We start from the raw sequence: 14162 nt of genomic DNA on the forward strand, positions 1-14162 counted from the left end.
TGAGTTCGATTCCTCGCCCCTCTCGGAGAGCCCGGCAAGCTACCGAGAGTATTCGATATGCCAGACACAGTAACAAAGTCTCCAATGGAGACGTTCTGGGCCCGCTCGAGCAAATAAGGAATATATGACTTGGTTGATTGAAGTTGCTGGAAATATTTTGTTTAAGTCGGGTCTCATGATTGCAAGACATGTGCTTCACCAACTGAACATTATGCCACCCTGAAATTTGTTTTTAACTTCATATTTATATGAAGCTCGTTTTTGGTGGTGGTGGTGGGAGCATTCTTGGGCCATGTTAAGTTGTTGAGCTACCCAAGGTTGTTGTCCAGGGCCTATTCCTCTGTCCATAGGAATGACGCTGGAGGTATTCAGGGATCCATAAACAGTGCAAGGAATTGAATCAGTTTGCTGAATGTAAGGCAAGCTCCTTGGTTCCTTCTCTCTCTCTCTCTCTCTCTTTCTCTTTCTCTTTCTCTCCACCCCCCCTTCTTTATCTCTTTCCCTCCCTCCCTTCCTTTGGAGATTTTTTCCTGTACCATCTCTCTCACATTCTGGAGATTATTTCGTGATACTTTTTTTCTTTGGCATCTAATATGTTATATTTTCTAAAATGAAATCCTGTAATAAAGATGTGCTAAAATTTAAAAGAATTGTGTGATAAGTAGACTGCTGTCCGGTTTGGAAGATTGTATATATGATGTTAGCTCGATTCTGGGCTGGAGATATAGTACAGGGTTTAAGGCTTTTGCCTTGCACCTGGCCAAGAGTTTAAGGCTTTTCCCTTCACACTGCTTATGCTGATTTGATCCCAGCAGTGCCAGGAGTGACTTTTGGCACAGAGCCAGAAATAGCTCCTGAGCACTCCTAGATATGCCCAGCCCCTCAAAGGAAAGGTGATTTTAATTTCCTTCTATACTAACTTGTCAGTGATGCAGTTATATAACTTCTGTGACATTACCTCATGTCTGTTTCATTCTTCAGAATGTCCCACAGACAGGTGTGCTGTGTGCAGTTCAAATTCTGAGATGTCCTAAATGCCACTGGTCAGTGTGGGAGACGTCGCTAATCGCCTTTGTTTACTTCCTTCTTCAATTTCTTTCTTTTTTGGGGGATTTAGTTTTAATTTTTTGTTGTTGTTGTTAAGCCAGAATACTAGGTTCTGTTAATAGAAGAGTAAGAGAAAATGCTGTCAGCTAGCATTTTCCCTGAGGCACTTGTGGAAGGTTCCAGAAATGTTCTAGTGGGAAAAAGCACTGGCAGTGTTACAGTTGCAGAAGTGTAGCAAAGGTTACAAGCTTGAACTGTAAAGATCTTGTTTATTGTGACTGCAGTGTTAAAATATGTATTGCAAGGAGGAATTTATTGGCTTATTGAAGATGACATATGTTCTTTAAACATCGTGCGCACATAAATAACTTAATTCTTTTAAAGCAGCTTCTTATGTTCATTTTTACTTTTCTCAAACCGTGGGACTGCCACTTCTTAAGTTTTTGTGTGATCTAGATTCATCTGTTTCTTTCTAAAGGTGTTGAACTGGTGACTTTAACAAATGGCGTAATTACCTCAGCTGTCTAGGACTAATTTTTGCAAATTTCTGCAGACTTTCTACAGGATTTAAGAAGATTTTTGTTCACGTGTATGGCATAGAAGATGAATTCTTCCACGTCCACTATGAGTGAAGAGCCTGATGCGCTCTCTGTAGTGAACCAGCTTCGGGACCTGGCTGCGGATCCGTTAAACAGGAGAGCCATTGTCCAGGACCAGGGATGCCTGCCGGGGCTTATTTTATTTATGGATCATCCCAACCCCTCTGTTGTCCACTCAGCATTGCTTGTAAGTTGCCTTTGGTAATTTCGCCTCAATGTTGGAGTTGGAAGAAATGTTAGATGACTTGGTAAACTAAAGGTGATTAGCAAGTAATAGTAACTCTGTGCAAACATATGTCCATGAGGGTATGGCTCAGCTGTAGAGCACTTGATTTGCATGCGTGGGATTCTGGCTTTTATCCCCAGCACTGGGATGACAAAAACTACAAATTATTTTGGGGCTAGGTAACTAATTCAGCTTGCTGGAGTGCATACTTCGTATGTGCGGTGGCCTAGTTTGATCCCTGGCATGACATGGGTCCCCATCCTCAATTCACTCAGTGACCCCAGAGTACTGCCAGAAGTGTGCTCCTTCCCCCAGTCCAGATAAACAAAAAAATTTTTGAATGTGTGTAGTCCTTTTACAGTAGAGCTTCCAAAACTCATTTTGCCTAAAAGAAATGACTCTGTGGGGCTGGAGTGATAGCACAGCGGGTAGGGTGTTTGCCATGCACGTGGCCGACCCGGGTTCGATTCCCAGCATCCCAAATGGTCCCCTGAGCACCGCCAGGGGTAATTCCTGAGTGCAGAGCCAGAAGTAACCCCTGTGCATCGCCGGGTGTGACCCAAAAGCGCAAAAAAAAAAAAAAAAAAGAAAGAAATGACTCTGTGCACCCTTCGAAATCTCCATTCTCTATGCACTCAAACAGAAAGCACTCTTCATATGCACCCGGGGCTCTTTCCAGCCCCGTCTGGATCATTCCAGCTCTTTGGGAAGTGCTTTGTTTTCTGCTTTGAAAATATGTTTATTTTTATATTTTGAGGTTTGGGGAGTAGAGGGAAAGACCACACCTAGCAGTATGCAGTACTCAGCATTTCCTGTGGCTCTAAGCCAAGGTTTGCTCCCAGCAGTGCTTCAGGGTCCACGAGGTACCAGAGATCTAATACTGATTTCTCTTTTTTTTCTGGGGTTTGTTTCTTGATGCTTGGGTACCTTTCATGCTGTGATGGTGTCAGCCTGATGGTGCTTTTGCTTTTTGTTGTTGTTATAAAGCCGTATCCAGGGGTACTTAGGGCATACTCCTGGCTCTGTGCTAGGGATTACTCCTGGCGGTGTTAGAAACCAAATGGGGTGCTGGGGTTTGAATCCAGGTCAGCCGCATTCAAGGGATGTGCCCTACCTACTTTATCTGTACTCTCTCTCCAACCCTTTGATGGTGCTTTTGCTGCTGATAGAACCCTTGGTAAAGCATGGGCGAGCGAGCCATCTCCACTGCTCCTTTTGAGATTTTATCACTGCTTTTTAGCCAGTGTCTATTATGTGCTTGATACGTGGAGAGGTGTTTTTGTTTTGTTTTTTGAATTTGTTGTTTCACTTGGAGTTTATTGGGTTTCTTAAATCTGGGTTTGTGATTTTCATCAAATGTGGGAAATTGTTATACATAATTTTTTTCAAATGTTTTTCTATCTCCTCCCTTTTCTCCTAAAATTTCAATTACATGTAAGTTGCATACCTCCTGTTGTCCCACCGGTTACTGTTATATTGCTCTTTTGCCTCACCTTTTCAATGTTCACTGTGGGGTCTGAGATGGGGCCTGAGAGATGACTTTAGAGGCTGAGCACCATGCAGGAGATCTGGGTTTTTATATACCCTGATCTACATGATCCCTCCAGCTCATGCAGCAGTAGTCACCCAGTTGGGTAAGGCTCAAAACAAACACAGAAACTTCACTTCTCTCTGCCTCCCAATGAAATTTCACCTTGGATAGTTTCTATTGCTACATTGTATTCATTGTATTCATTCTTAATCTTATTGTAAATTCTAGTTTGGGAACAGTGTGATCCTTTGCAGATTGCTTTTTGGCTTTGTACTGTGGGTCCAAAGCAGTTTGTCTGGTTTTTGGGAGGCATCAGCACTCTCCAGAGAGGCTCCTCTGATTCTCTCTTATACCTCTGGTGTGGGGGGGAAGTTTTTCACCATGGGCTGGTGGTATCAAACAGTACCTAACCCTGTGAGCTCTTACTCTTGTGCAAGCCACTGTTCCAACAGAGGTTCATAGATTCCTGTGTAGGTGCCTGGAATTCTCTTATTCAGATTCCTCTGTTGCTTTGCTCTGCAAATTGTAGCCACCTGCCTCCTTTTTTTTTTCCTCCTTCTTTGTTTTGTTTTGTGTTTGGGTCACACCTAGGAAATGCTCTGGGGATACTTCTGACTCTGCACTCAGAAATTGTCCCTGATGATGCTCAGAGGACCATATGGGATGCCATGGATGGAACCCCAGATGGGCCAGCTACATGCAAGGCAAAGGTGCTACCCCCTGTGCTGTCACTCTGGCCCTGTGGGGTATTTTCTGATACTTGTCAGTTCTCTGATCCTCCGTGGACACTAGTGGGTGTTTATTAATTCCCTGCTGTCACTAGGAGTTAGCACCAGAAGTTACCATATTTAAGGTAAAGATCCCCAAGACTGCCTTCACTTGGAAGACCAGTTGCAAGTACTGCGCCATCTGTATTTCTGTCTGCCAATCTGTAAATTGGATGTCCCAGTGAATAATCTTTAAGAATATTTACAGGAACTGGAGCTGTAGTACAGCAGATAAAGCACTTGTCTTGTCCACAGCTGACCCAGATTTGATCTTCCACCCTACACACATCCTCTGAGCACCACCAGGAGTGATCCCTGAATGCAGAGCCACGAGTAAGCTCTGAGCACTGCCAAGTGTGTTCCCCCAGAGAAAGCAAGAATATTTATTGGGATGCTAAAAACCCCAAACTTCAGGCCATGAAATTTTTAATGTCTGGTATAGCACTATCCTCCCGTTCTTCATCGATTTGCTCGAGCGGGCCCAGTAACATTTCCATCATTGTGAGACTTGTTACTGTGTTTGGCATATCGAATACGTCATGGATAGCTTGCCAGGCTCTGCCTTGCGGGCGAGATACTCTCAGTGGCTTGCCGGGTTCTCCGAGAGGGGCGGAGGAATTGAGCTCAGGCTGGCCTGGCCGGCCGTGTGCAAGGCAAACAGTTGACCTATGATGTGCTATGACTTAAAATTACAGGCATGAAAAGAAGAAGAAAAATAAGACCCATAACCAGGGGGAAAAACTGAAAAACCCTAATCTTGTTCAGTAATTTGCCAGACTGACTCATGGGAACATGGGAAGTCTCCTTGCTTGTATTTGCTCATTTGTTATACAGATACATGTGGACAGGTACACAGGACAAGGGCTGGGTGTGGGAGGTGGGGGTGGGACTGGGGTCCTCCTGCATATAGGAACTTGTCACTGCAAAGGGTATTATCACCAGGTCAGAAACGGAATCTCCTTCAAGGGTTTCACAGGTAGCTGTCTCCTGCCCATCTTACTCACCCCATTGGTCAGTGGAGCTGAACGTCACAGACTAATCACCTAGTCTTTCTCATAACAGATAGCATCTTGACCATATCTTGGGGTGGCAGGGGTGGGTGTGAGGGTACAGCTTAAGTCATTCTACTGAAAACTCTGAATTGTTCAAAGGGACTTTTTATGAATAATAGAAGACATTCCTGTCACTTAGAAAATCTTAAGGGTTTTAAGAACACTGCCAGGAAAAAGACCAGATACTTATTTTTTTCACTGTACTATGCTCCCTGCTTCCCCTAGTCTGATCTCTGACTCTTAACTCCCTAACTCAGCAATACCCCTGAGCTCATTTTGAGTTTCCCTCCCTGCATCGCACTCTGAGAATCACCTCCACAGAAGAAAGCTTGGGAGTTGCCAGACTTGCCTCATTCTTTTCTCTCAGGGTCCTGTGCTGCATTTGTTCAGTGCTTGAGAACGTGCATTTGATAGCTGTCCTCTTTGTTTGTTTTTCTCCTTTTTGCGGCAAGAGTACAGTTCCCATGGCAGTCAATATTTTTATGTTTTGAAGTGAAAGTCTTGGAGTAACTCCTCAGAGGAGCAAATTGTAGTCAGAGGAAGATTGTAGAAGTTGTGATTTCAGAGATGATCCTTATCTTTGATAATGACTAGGAGCTTTGGAAGTGGTGTGTATGTTAGCCTGGAACTGGTCTAGCTCCTGAGGGGGTCCTTGAGTTACTAGCATAAAAAACCCTGATGTTTGCGAAGCTTGAGTTCCTAACTTTAACTCTATTAGGCTAGGAGAGTTACTGTGCTAATGAGGACATTTCATGTCTCCTGTTGTCTTATCTCTAGACCTCAAAGCTATCCTTCTCAGTCCTGTATCCACGCTGCTCTCTTGAAGCTTCTGTCCTCAGCCCTGCTGTCCCTTGTTGTCTTGGTGTCCTCCAGGTCTGTCTGCTGATGCTCTATCGTCTGCCTCTCCTGGCTGGTTGCTGCTCTTTGTTGCTTTGGCATTTCTTGATTTCCAGGCCATGCGCATGTGGATGAGAAGTACTGCTTCGTGCCATCTGCCCGGGCCCTGCCTGGGGTCAGGAAGGAAGTGGACCTGACCTGTGTTTGCTTTTATTTATTTATTTATTTATTTATTTATCATACCCGGCGATGCTCAGGGGTTACTCCTGGCTCATGCACTCAGGAATCACTCCTGGTGGTGCTCGGGGGACCATATGGGATGCTGGGAACCGAACCCCGGTCGGCCGTATGCAAGGCAAACGCCTTACCCTCTGTGCTGTTGCTCCAGCCCCTGTGTTCGCTTTTAAAGTGTTGTCGTCTCTCTCCTTAGCCAGGTCCATTTTCAGTCTGGCTACTCCTCATGTAGGTGAGACTGGAAACGACTGATTGCATGAACTAGATTGCCTGCTGTCCCCTTTCTCCCCCTTCTGCCTCCACCCTCACATGACGGGGATCTGTAGAAAATGTGCAAGTTTTTACTGGAATGCAGAACTTCTGGTTTAGCACAGAGAGGATGGGACATTTTGGATAAGCTGAGAATTACTGGCGGGATGAGGTCTGTAGGTGAGACTGCTATTCAGGTGTACAGAGAAAGTGCTCCATCACATCCCCTCAGAAGCAGCACGTGGAGGAAATACTTGGAAAAGTATATGTTAAGACAGAAGAACCCGAAGCAGGTTTTACTCTTAAAACAGATTTTTGTGAGCGGGAGCCCATATTTTGCTTTTGGGCCGCAGCCAGAGGTTTTGGGGCGGGGGGAGACGGTTGCTTACACCCAGCAGTGCTCAGGGAACCCACGTGGCCAGGGATCAAACCTGGTCCCCCACAAGTATGCACTCAGACCATTGAACATCTCTCCAGACCAAAAGACATTTTAAAGGTGAGTGTAAAACTAGAACCTAATCTTCCCTAACCTTCCTTTCCCCCTTCCCCTTCCTCCTTCCCCCACCTTCCTTTATTTTCCTTTCCTTCATCTTCCCCTTTCCCTTTCTTCTTCCCTTTCCCTATTCTTCCCTTCCCTTCCCTTTCCTTGGGATGCACCTGGGTTGGGTTGACTGCATGCAAGGCAAACACCTTACATGCTGTACTGTCTCTCCAGCTCTTTTGTTGTTTTGAACCAGACCTGGCTGTGCGCAGGACTTAGTCCTGATTCTGTCCCTAGGTGTCACTCCTGGTGGGGCTGTGGCACTGTGTAGGGTGCCAGGGCTCGAACCCAGGTTCACTGTATACAAAATAAGTATCTGCTCTATTATCTGGCCTCTAAAACAGGACTTTTCATTCTCAAAAGTAATTGTATGCTTTGTAACCCTCGTTGGTTTATTTTAATTAGTATATAAAAAACATCAAGGGAAATGATGATTTGGGACTACTATTTAAAATTAGTAAGTGGAGTGCCCGAGAACAGATGACTGGTTAAAGAAACTTTGGTACATTTACACAATGGAGTACTATGTAGCTGTTAGAAAAGAGGAAGTCATGAAATTTACATATAAGTGGTACTACATGGAAAGTATCATGTTAAGTGAAATGACTCAGAAAGAAAGGGATAGACATAGAAAGATTGCATTCATCTGGGGAACATAAAGTAACAAAATAGGAGACTAACACCCAGGAATGGCCAAGATTAGTACCAGGAATTTTACTCCTTGGCTTGGAGGCCAGCCACACATGCTAGGGGAAAAGGGAGCTCAGATAAGAGAAGGGAGCACCAAATAAAGGGTGTTGGGGGAATCCTCCCAGGATGGGAGAAGCATGCTGAAAGTAGACTAAGACCAAACATGATTGTCACCCATTGCCTCTTTTGTAAACCACAACACCCAATAAGAGAGAGAGAACAAAAGGGAATGCCCTGTCACAGAGACAGGGTGGGGTGGGGGGGATGGGGGGTGGGAGGGATACTGGGATCTGTGGTGGTGGGAAATGGGCACTGGTGGAGGGATGGTATTTGATCATTGTATAATTGAAACCCAAGCACAAAAATTTGTAAGTCTACAGCTGTACCTCATGATGTCTCACTAATAAAAATTAAAAAAAATAGTAATAAAAAAATTAGTAAGTGGAATGTAGTTTCTTGTATACTTGTGAAGGTGAAATGAAAATAAAACCAGAACAACCTCATTTTGACCTTGCAGATAAGCTAGGACTTTACCTATCAAAGGGCAGATTCAGTTACTGCCGCTCAAAAGATCATTTCTGCCCTCAGGGTTTGTTCTGTTGATCACATTCAAAGATGGTTCTATAACATTAAAACCTACTTCTAAAAAGCTTTTTTTTTTCTTTTTCTGCTTACAGTGAATAGTGGACTAAATTTTAAATAGTCTAGACTGGTGAAGTAATGCATTACTCTCTCTGCTCTAGGCTCTTCGATACTTGGCAGAATGCCGTGCTAACAGAGAAAAGATGAAAGGAGAACTGGGTATGATGCTGAGTTTGCAAAATGTTATACAGAAGTAAGTACAGTAGTCCTAATGCAGTGGAACTTAACCTGTAAAAAAATCGACTAGGCTTGTGGTTTTGTATCTGTGTGAATATGTACAGACATACTCATACTCTTTTTTTTTTTTTGAGCCACACCTGGCGATGCACAGGGGTTACTCCTGGCTCTGTACCCAGGAATTACTCCTGGCGGTGCTCAGGGGACCATATGGGATGCTGGGAATCAAACCGGGGTCGGCTGCATGCAAGGCAAACGCCATACCCGGCTGTGCTATCGCTCCAGCCCCCAGACTCATACTCTTAAGTCAGAATGTACTTACTCTTAAATACTCTTACTCTTAAAAACATACTTTTAAGTTAGAATGTGTATGTATGAGGGCTGTGGCCGTAACATAAGGATCTCCTTGTATCTTTATAGACAAGTGGTTTGAGAGTCAGTTTATACTGGCATAGTTTTGAAAATAAGAATCTTCAATAGTTCACAATGGTAATGGATATAATAGGGTAAGGTCTAATAGATAAAAAAAGGGTAAATTGAGATGTGATAGGGACAGTTTCTAGATCTGCACTACAGATTGAACATCTGGAAAAAGAAATGAGAAGAATCTGAAGAGAGTTTCAGATTCTAGTGCACTCCATGGGGAGTTGGCAGGTGACAATTAGAAATGGCCCTGTCTGTTCCCTGCTGTTCATTCATTGGCTGGGAGGTGCTCAGGAGGAGAGACTTATTAGACTGAGCTGTACTGGCCTATTGGATCATGTGAAGAGAGTCACACCCAGGACAGGTGTTCACACCTCTACTTCCTGGAACTGAAGTTTCTTTCTTTATTAAAAGAGAGAGATCTAAGCAGCATATCTCCATAGTTATCATACGTGGCATATTTTTGTTATCAGGGCCTAACTCCTGGTTCTGTACTCAGGGACTTGTTTTTTTTTTTTTTTTTTTTCTTTTTGAGTCACATCTGGGTCATGCACTCAAGAATTGCTGAGGGGACCATATGGGATGCTGGGAATCGAACCCGGGTCGACCATATGCAAGGCAAACACCCTACCCACTGTGCTATCACTCCAGCCCCTCAGGAATCATTCTTGATGGAGCTCAGGGGACTATATATGCTCCCGGGATTAGACTCAGATAGTATAGTGGGTAGGGCGTTTGCCTTGCATGCAGCCAAACTGGGTTTGATCCCCAGCATCCCATATGGTTCCCAAGCCCACCAGGAGTGATTCCTGAGTTCAGAGCCAGGAGTAACCCAAGCATTGCCAGCTGTGGCTACAAAACATAAAACAAAAAGATTATATATGGAGCAAGGAGAGATAGTACAGGTAAGTCACTTGCTGGGAATTGGTGTTTGAGATTGAACCTGGGTCAACATTATGCAAGGCAAGAACCCTGCCCACTGTACTATCTCTACAGCACCTTCCCCATGGTCTCCCAATATACTTGTTTCTTTTGGGTTCTTCATAAAATTTTCCAAAAATTCAAAAGGAAAAGTGGGATTGTGGTTTTGGTTTTTGAACCACATCTGGCCCAGAGTGAAAAGTTTTTGCATTTTTTATTTTGTTTTGTTTTGGGGGGCTAACCAGTGATGTTCAGGGCTCATTCCTGGCTCTGTACTCAGGAATCATTCTTGGAAGAGCTCATGGAAATCATTTGGAGTACCTGGTATCCAACTCCAGGCACAAGGCAAGTGTAAGTCTCCAACCCCATGATACATGTTATATGTATTGTGTATATGCATAACTCATCTAGTACTGCAAACTTACTTACTTGGATACTATTTTGCGTTTTGACATCTGTGTTACCAGATACAGTGACTGAATTATACTCTTCTAACTGAACTATTTTATGAAATAATTAGTACCTCATGCTTGCATAAGCTACCTTGGTAAGTTACAGCACAGAAAATCATGTCATATACTCTGATAGTTTTATTGGTTGTGACTGCCTTATTACAGTCAACCAGTGAGGATGGAGTTCCAGTCATATCTTGTGCCGAGTTGGGCAGTTCTACTATTATTTATTTATTATTTTTTATAGAACTCTTCAACTAAGGAAGGATTAGAAGGATATTTGCATACTACAGAAAGATTCACAGAATAAAGAAAAGCTCTTGTGGAGGGATGCTGCCTTAGTGACTGATGAGAAATCTTTCATCTGGCAGTGATCAAAGGGGAGACAAGTATACAAAGTTTAGAAGTAGGTAGGAACAGTGGAGGTTGTTCTTCAAATGGGAAATAAACAGTTGTTTATTCTCAGGTTGTCACTTTTATCTCAGTATATTTGGTAAGGATTTTGTTGTTGTTGTTGTTGTTGTTGTTTATTTTGGTTTTGGGGCAATGCTCAGAGTTTACTCTGTGTGGACTCTGGGAACCTTATGTGGTACCAGGAGTCAAACCCGGACCAATTGCATGCAAGGCAAGTGCCCTGCCCATTGTACTATAGCTCTGGTGGCCCCTTTGCTAAGTTTTTAAATATACTACTTATGAGGAACTTTTTTGTGTTGAGGTCAAACTTTTGCTTTCAGAGGGACAGTTGGATTGACTTCAGAGTCAATGTTACTTTTCAGTTCTGAAGAGAATTTTGAGTTCTCTGTCAGAGTAAATCTGGCATTATGTTCTAATTTTAATTTCTTCCATAAATAAAAACTTGTCATTAGAAGTTGAAAGAATCTTTTTATTTTTTCCAATTTATTTTTAGTTTTGGATTCCTTTGGGAAGAGAATTTTTTCAAAATGTCAACTTAGAAGAACATCTAGATCCAGTTTAAGACATTTGTTAATTGATGTTTCAGGAGTAATGCTTCTGAATAACATATACTTGATAAAAGCTCTTGTGAATATCTAACATAAATGTAGTTTTATCTAACTATAAATAAAAGTTACTTTATTAAAATGTGGCATCACAACTTTAAAATAACTCATTTGATTTGGAGAACTTCCTAAATTCGAGATTTTGAAACAATTCCATAATAAGTGGTGGTCTATTCTTGCTAAAATCTTAGATGAAAATTATGTGTTTTAGATTGGAGAGATAGTCCAGGAGGTAAGGCACTCGCTGTGTATGTAGCCAACTCTGATTTGATTCCCAGCACTGCATATGGTTTCTTGAGCACCACTGGGTGTAGCCTAAACCCCTCTCCCAAAAGAAATGTACTTCATTTCTTTATGCTTGTTTTTTTTTTTAATCTAGTTCTGTTTTTTTAAATGTCATTAAAATTTTTGGTTGCAAGTATGTATGCAGTGTGTGATTTATAAAAATAAGAAAATGTGAAGGGAACAAAAAAAAAAATAGGGCCAGGGAGATCGAAAAGGGATTGAGGCACTTGCTTTGCATCCCATTCACCTGGGTTTGAATCCCAGGCACCACATATGGTCCCTTGAGCACAGAGCCAAGAATAGCCCCTAAGCACCTCCCCATATCCTCCCCCAAATCCATAATGCCATTTAAAATCTTTTGGTTAAAATAAGTGTGTGTACTTATATACACACATTTAAAACTTAAGATTGAAATGTCAAACTTAAGGAAAAGTGGTAAAGACAAGTATTCTTAGAGTCCCCAAATCTTACATTTTACCACATTTGCCTTATCGCTTTTCACTCTATATGTTATGTGTAAATATATATTCTTGAGTTATGTATTTATTTTGGAATGTCTTTGGGTTAAAAAGCGCCCTTTATTATGTTAATGCTTTGATTTAGAGTTGGATTTACCTTTTCTTTGCTTCTGAATTACTGTGTTGTAGCACTGTCTTACTATGTTGTGCAATGTCTTTGTGAGTCAAATTGAAAATGTGGTTTTTAAAACTGTGTTTTTGAATTTGTTAAGCTTATTTAATGTTAATTACTGTGACAGCTATGATTGGGATTTTTGTTTTTTTGGCTTTTTGGGTGACACCCAGGCCATACTCGGGGGTTACTCCTAACTCTGCACTCAGGAATCACTCCTGGGAGTGCTCAGGAGACCATAGGATGCTGGGTATCAAAACCAGGTTGGCCACTGGCCACAGGCAGGACAGACATTTTACCTGCTTTTCTATTGCTCTGGCCCCAATGACTGCTTTGTTTTATCTCAACTCTTTATTATAGCTATCATGTGTATTATATTCTAGTGGTTGTGTTTCTCTATGTGTGTTCTTTTATTCTGAATGTTTTTCTATTACTAAGGAAGATTTGTCTTTTAGAGTGGTTGCTTTGTTCTGAAATAGCCTGAGTTGCTTGTTTTCATATATAAACTTTCTTGTTTCTTTTTAATAGTTTCTTTGACTCCTACCTACTATGAATTTGAGTCAGTCACTGAACTTTTTCTAGTTTTCTTTCTCTTCTCACTTTTTTTAAAAAAATTATTGGTAAGGCGTTTGCCTTGCATGTGGCCGACCTAGGTTCGATTCCTCCACCCTTCTCGGAGAGCCTGGCAAGCTACCGAGAGTATGCCGCCCACATGGCAAAGTCTGGCAAGCTACCCGTGACTATTCAATATGCCAAACACAGTAACAAGGTGTCTCACAATTTTTGGTGAGATGTTACTGGTGCCTGCTCGAGCAAATCGTTAAACAATGGGGGGACAATGACAGTGAGTGACAATATATATATTTTATATTTTATTAGAACACTTATATTCTTCTTTCTCGTCCCCACCTTTCTTTTAGTTTTAATTGACAGGTTCTTTTTCTGAAGTTTACCCAGTTATCTCTTAGTTAATTGAAATTCATTCTTCAGGAAATTGCTCAAGAAAAGCTTAAATATTCCAAAAGTTCTTTCATGTTAATTTTTTTTTCTATAACGACACATACCCATTGTTCATTCTTTGTTTTCTTGGTATTCTTAAAAATGCTCATTTTTGAGGTCTTGAATTTTTATTGTTTTTGAGAAGCTGATATTAATCTATCTTACAAATGTATGCATTAGTAGTATATACTGATGGGAGTGCTTCAGGATACACAGCACCAGACATCAAATCTGGATCAGCGTATGCAAGGCAAGCATCTTACCCTCTATACTGGTCCCTTAATCCATTTTGAAATAACTTTTCTATATGGTATGAGATACTAGTCAAAATAATATATATATTTTGCCTGTGGCTAACCAGTTTTCTCTGTATCATTTGTTGTAGATACTTTTCTTCTACTTTATATTTTCAGTTTTATTGTAAACTAGTCACGTATCTAAGAATTCGCTTATGGACTCTCAATTCTTTTCTAGTGGTCTGAGAGTCAATCATAAAGTTATTTTATTTATTTATTGACTTTTTTTTGGCTTTGGTTTCTGGACCACTCCCGATGGTGCTCAGGGCTTACCCCTGGCTCTGTGCTCAGGGTCGTTCCTGGCATGGCTTAGAGAGGACTTTATGCAGTCTCAGACTAGGGGAATGAACCTGGATCAGGTGAATGCAAGGCAGGCACACTACTGACTGTACTGTCTCTCTGGCCCCCTCATCATTTTGATTACTGTAGCACTGTCCTCCCGTTGTTCATTGATTTGCTCGAGCGGGCCCAGTAACATTGTGAGACTTGTTACTGTGTTTGGCATATCGAATATGTCATGGGTAGCTTGCCAGGCTTTGCCGTGC

The 14162-nt window shown here is 42.0% G+C and overlaps 1 protein-coding gene across 3 annotated transcripts in view; it reads left to right on the forward strand.

Moving 5' to 3' along the window:
• ARMC1 (armadillo repeat containing 1) overlaps positions 1-14162 on the forward strand; it is a 57493-nt gene that overhangs the window by 26068 nt on the left and 17263 nt on the right. For all 3 annotated transcript variants that reach the window (XM_056109965.1, XM_056109960.1, XM_056109957.1), the window contains 2 exons: positions 1601-1833; positions 8517-8608. In XM_056109965.1, the coding sequence (XP_055965940.1) occupies positions 1651-1833; positions 8517-8608 (275 nt within the window). In that variant the 5' untranslated portion in view covers positions 1601-1650. The remainder of the gene's footprint in view (positions 1-1600; positions 1834-8516; positions 8609-14162) is intronic.

The sequence above is a fragment of the Sorex fumeus genome, unplaced genomic scaffold, assembly GCF_029834395.1.
Source record: "Sorex fumeus unplaced genomic scaffold, SorFum_2.1 ptg000002l, whole genome shotgun sequence".
Classification (NCBI taxonomy): Eukaryota; Metazoa; Chordata; class Mammalia; order Eulipotyphla; family Soricidae; genus Sorex; species Sorex fumeus.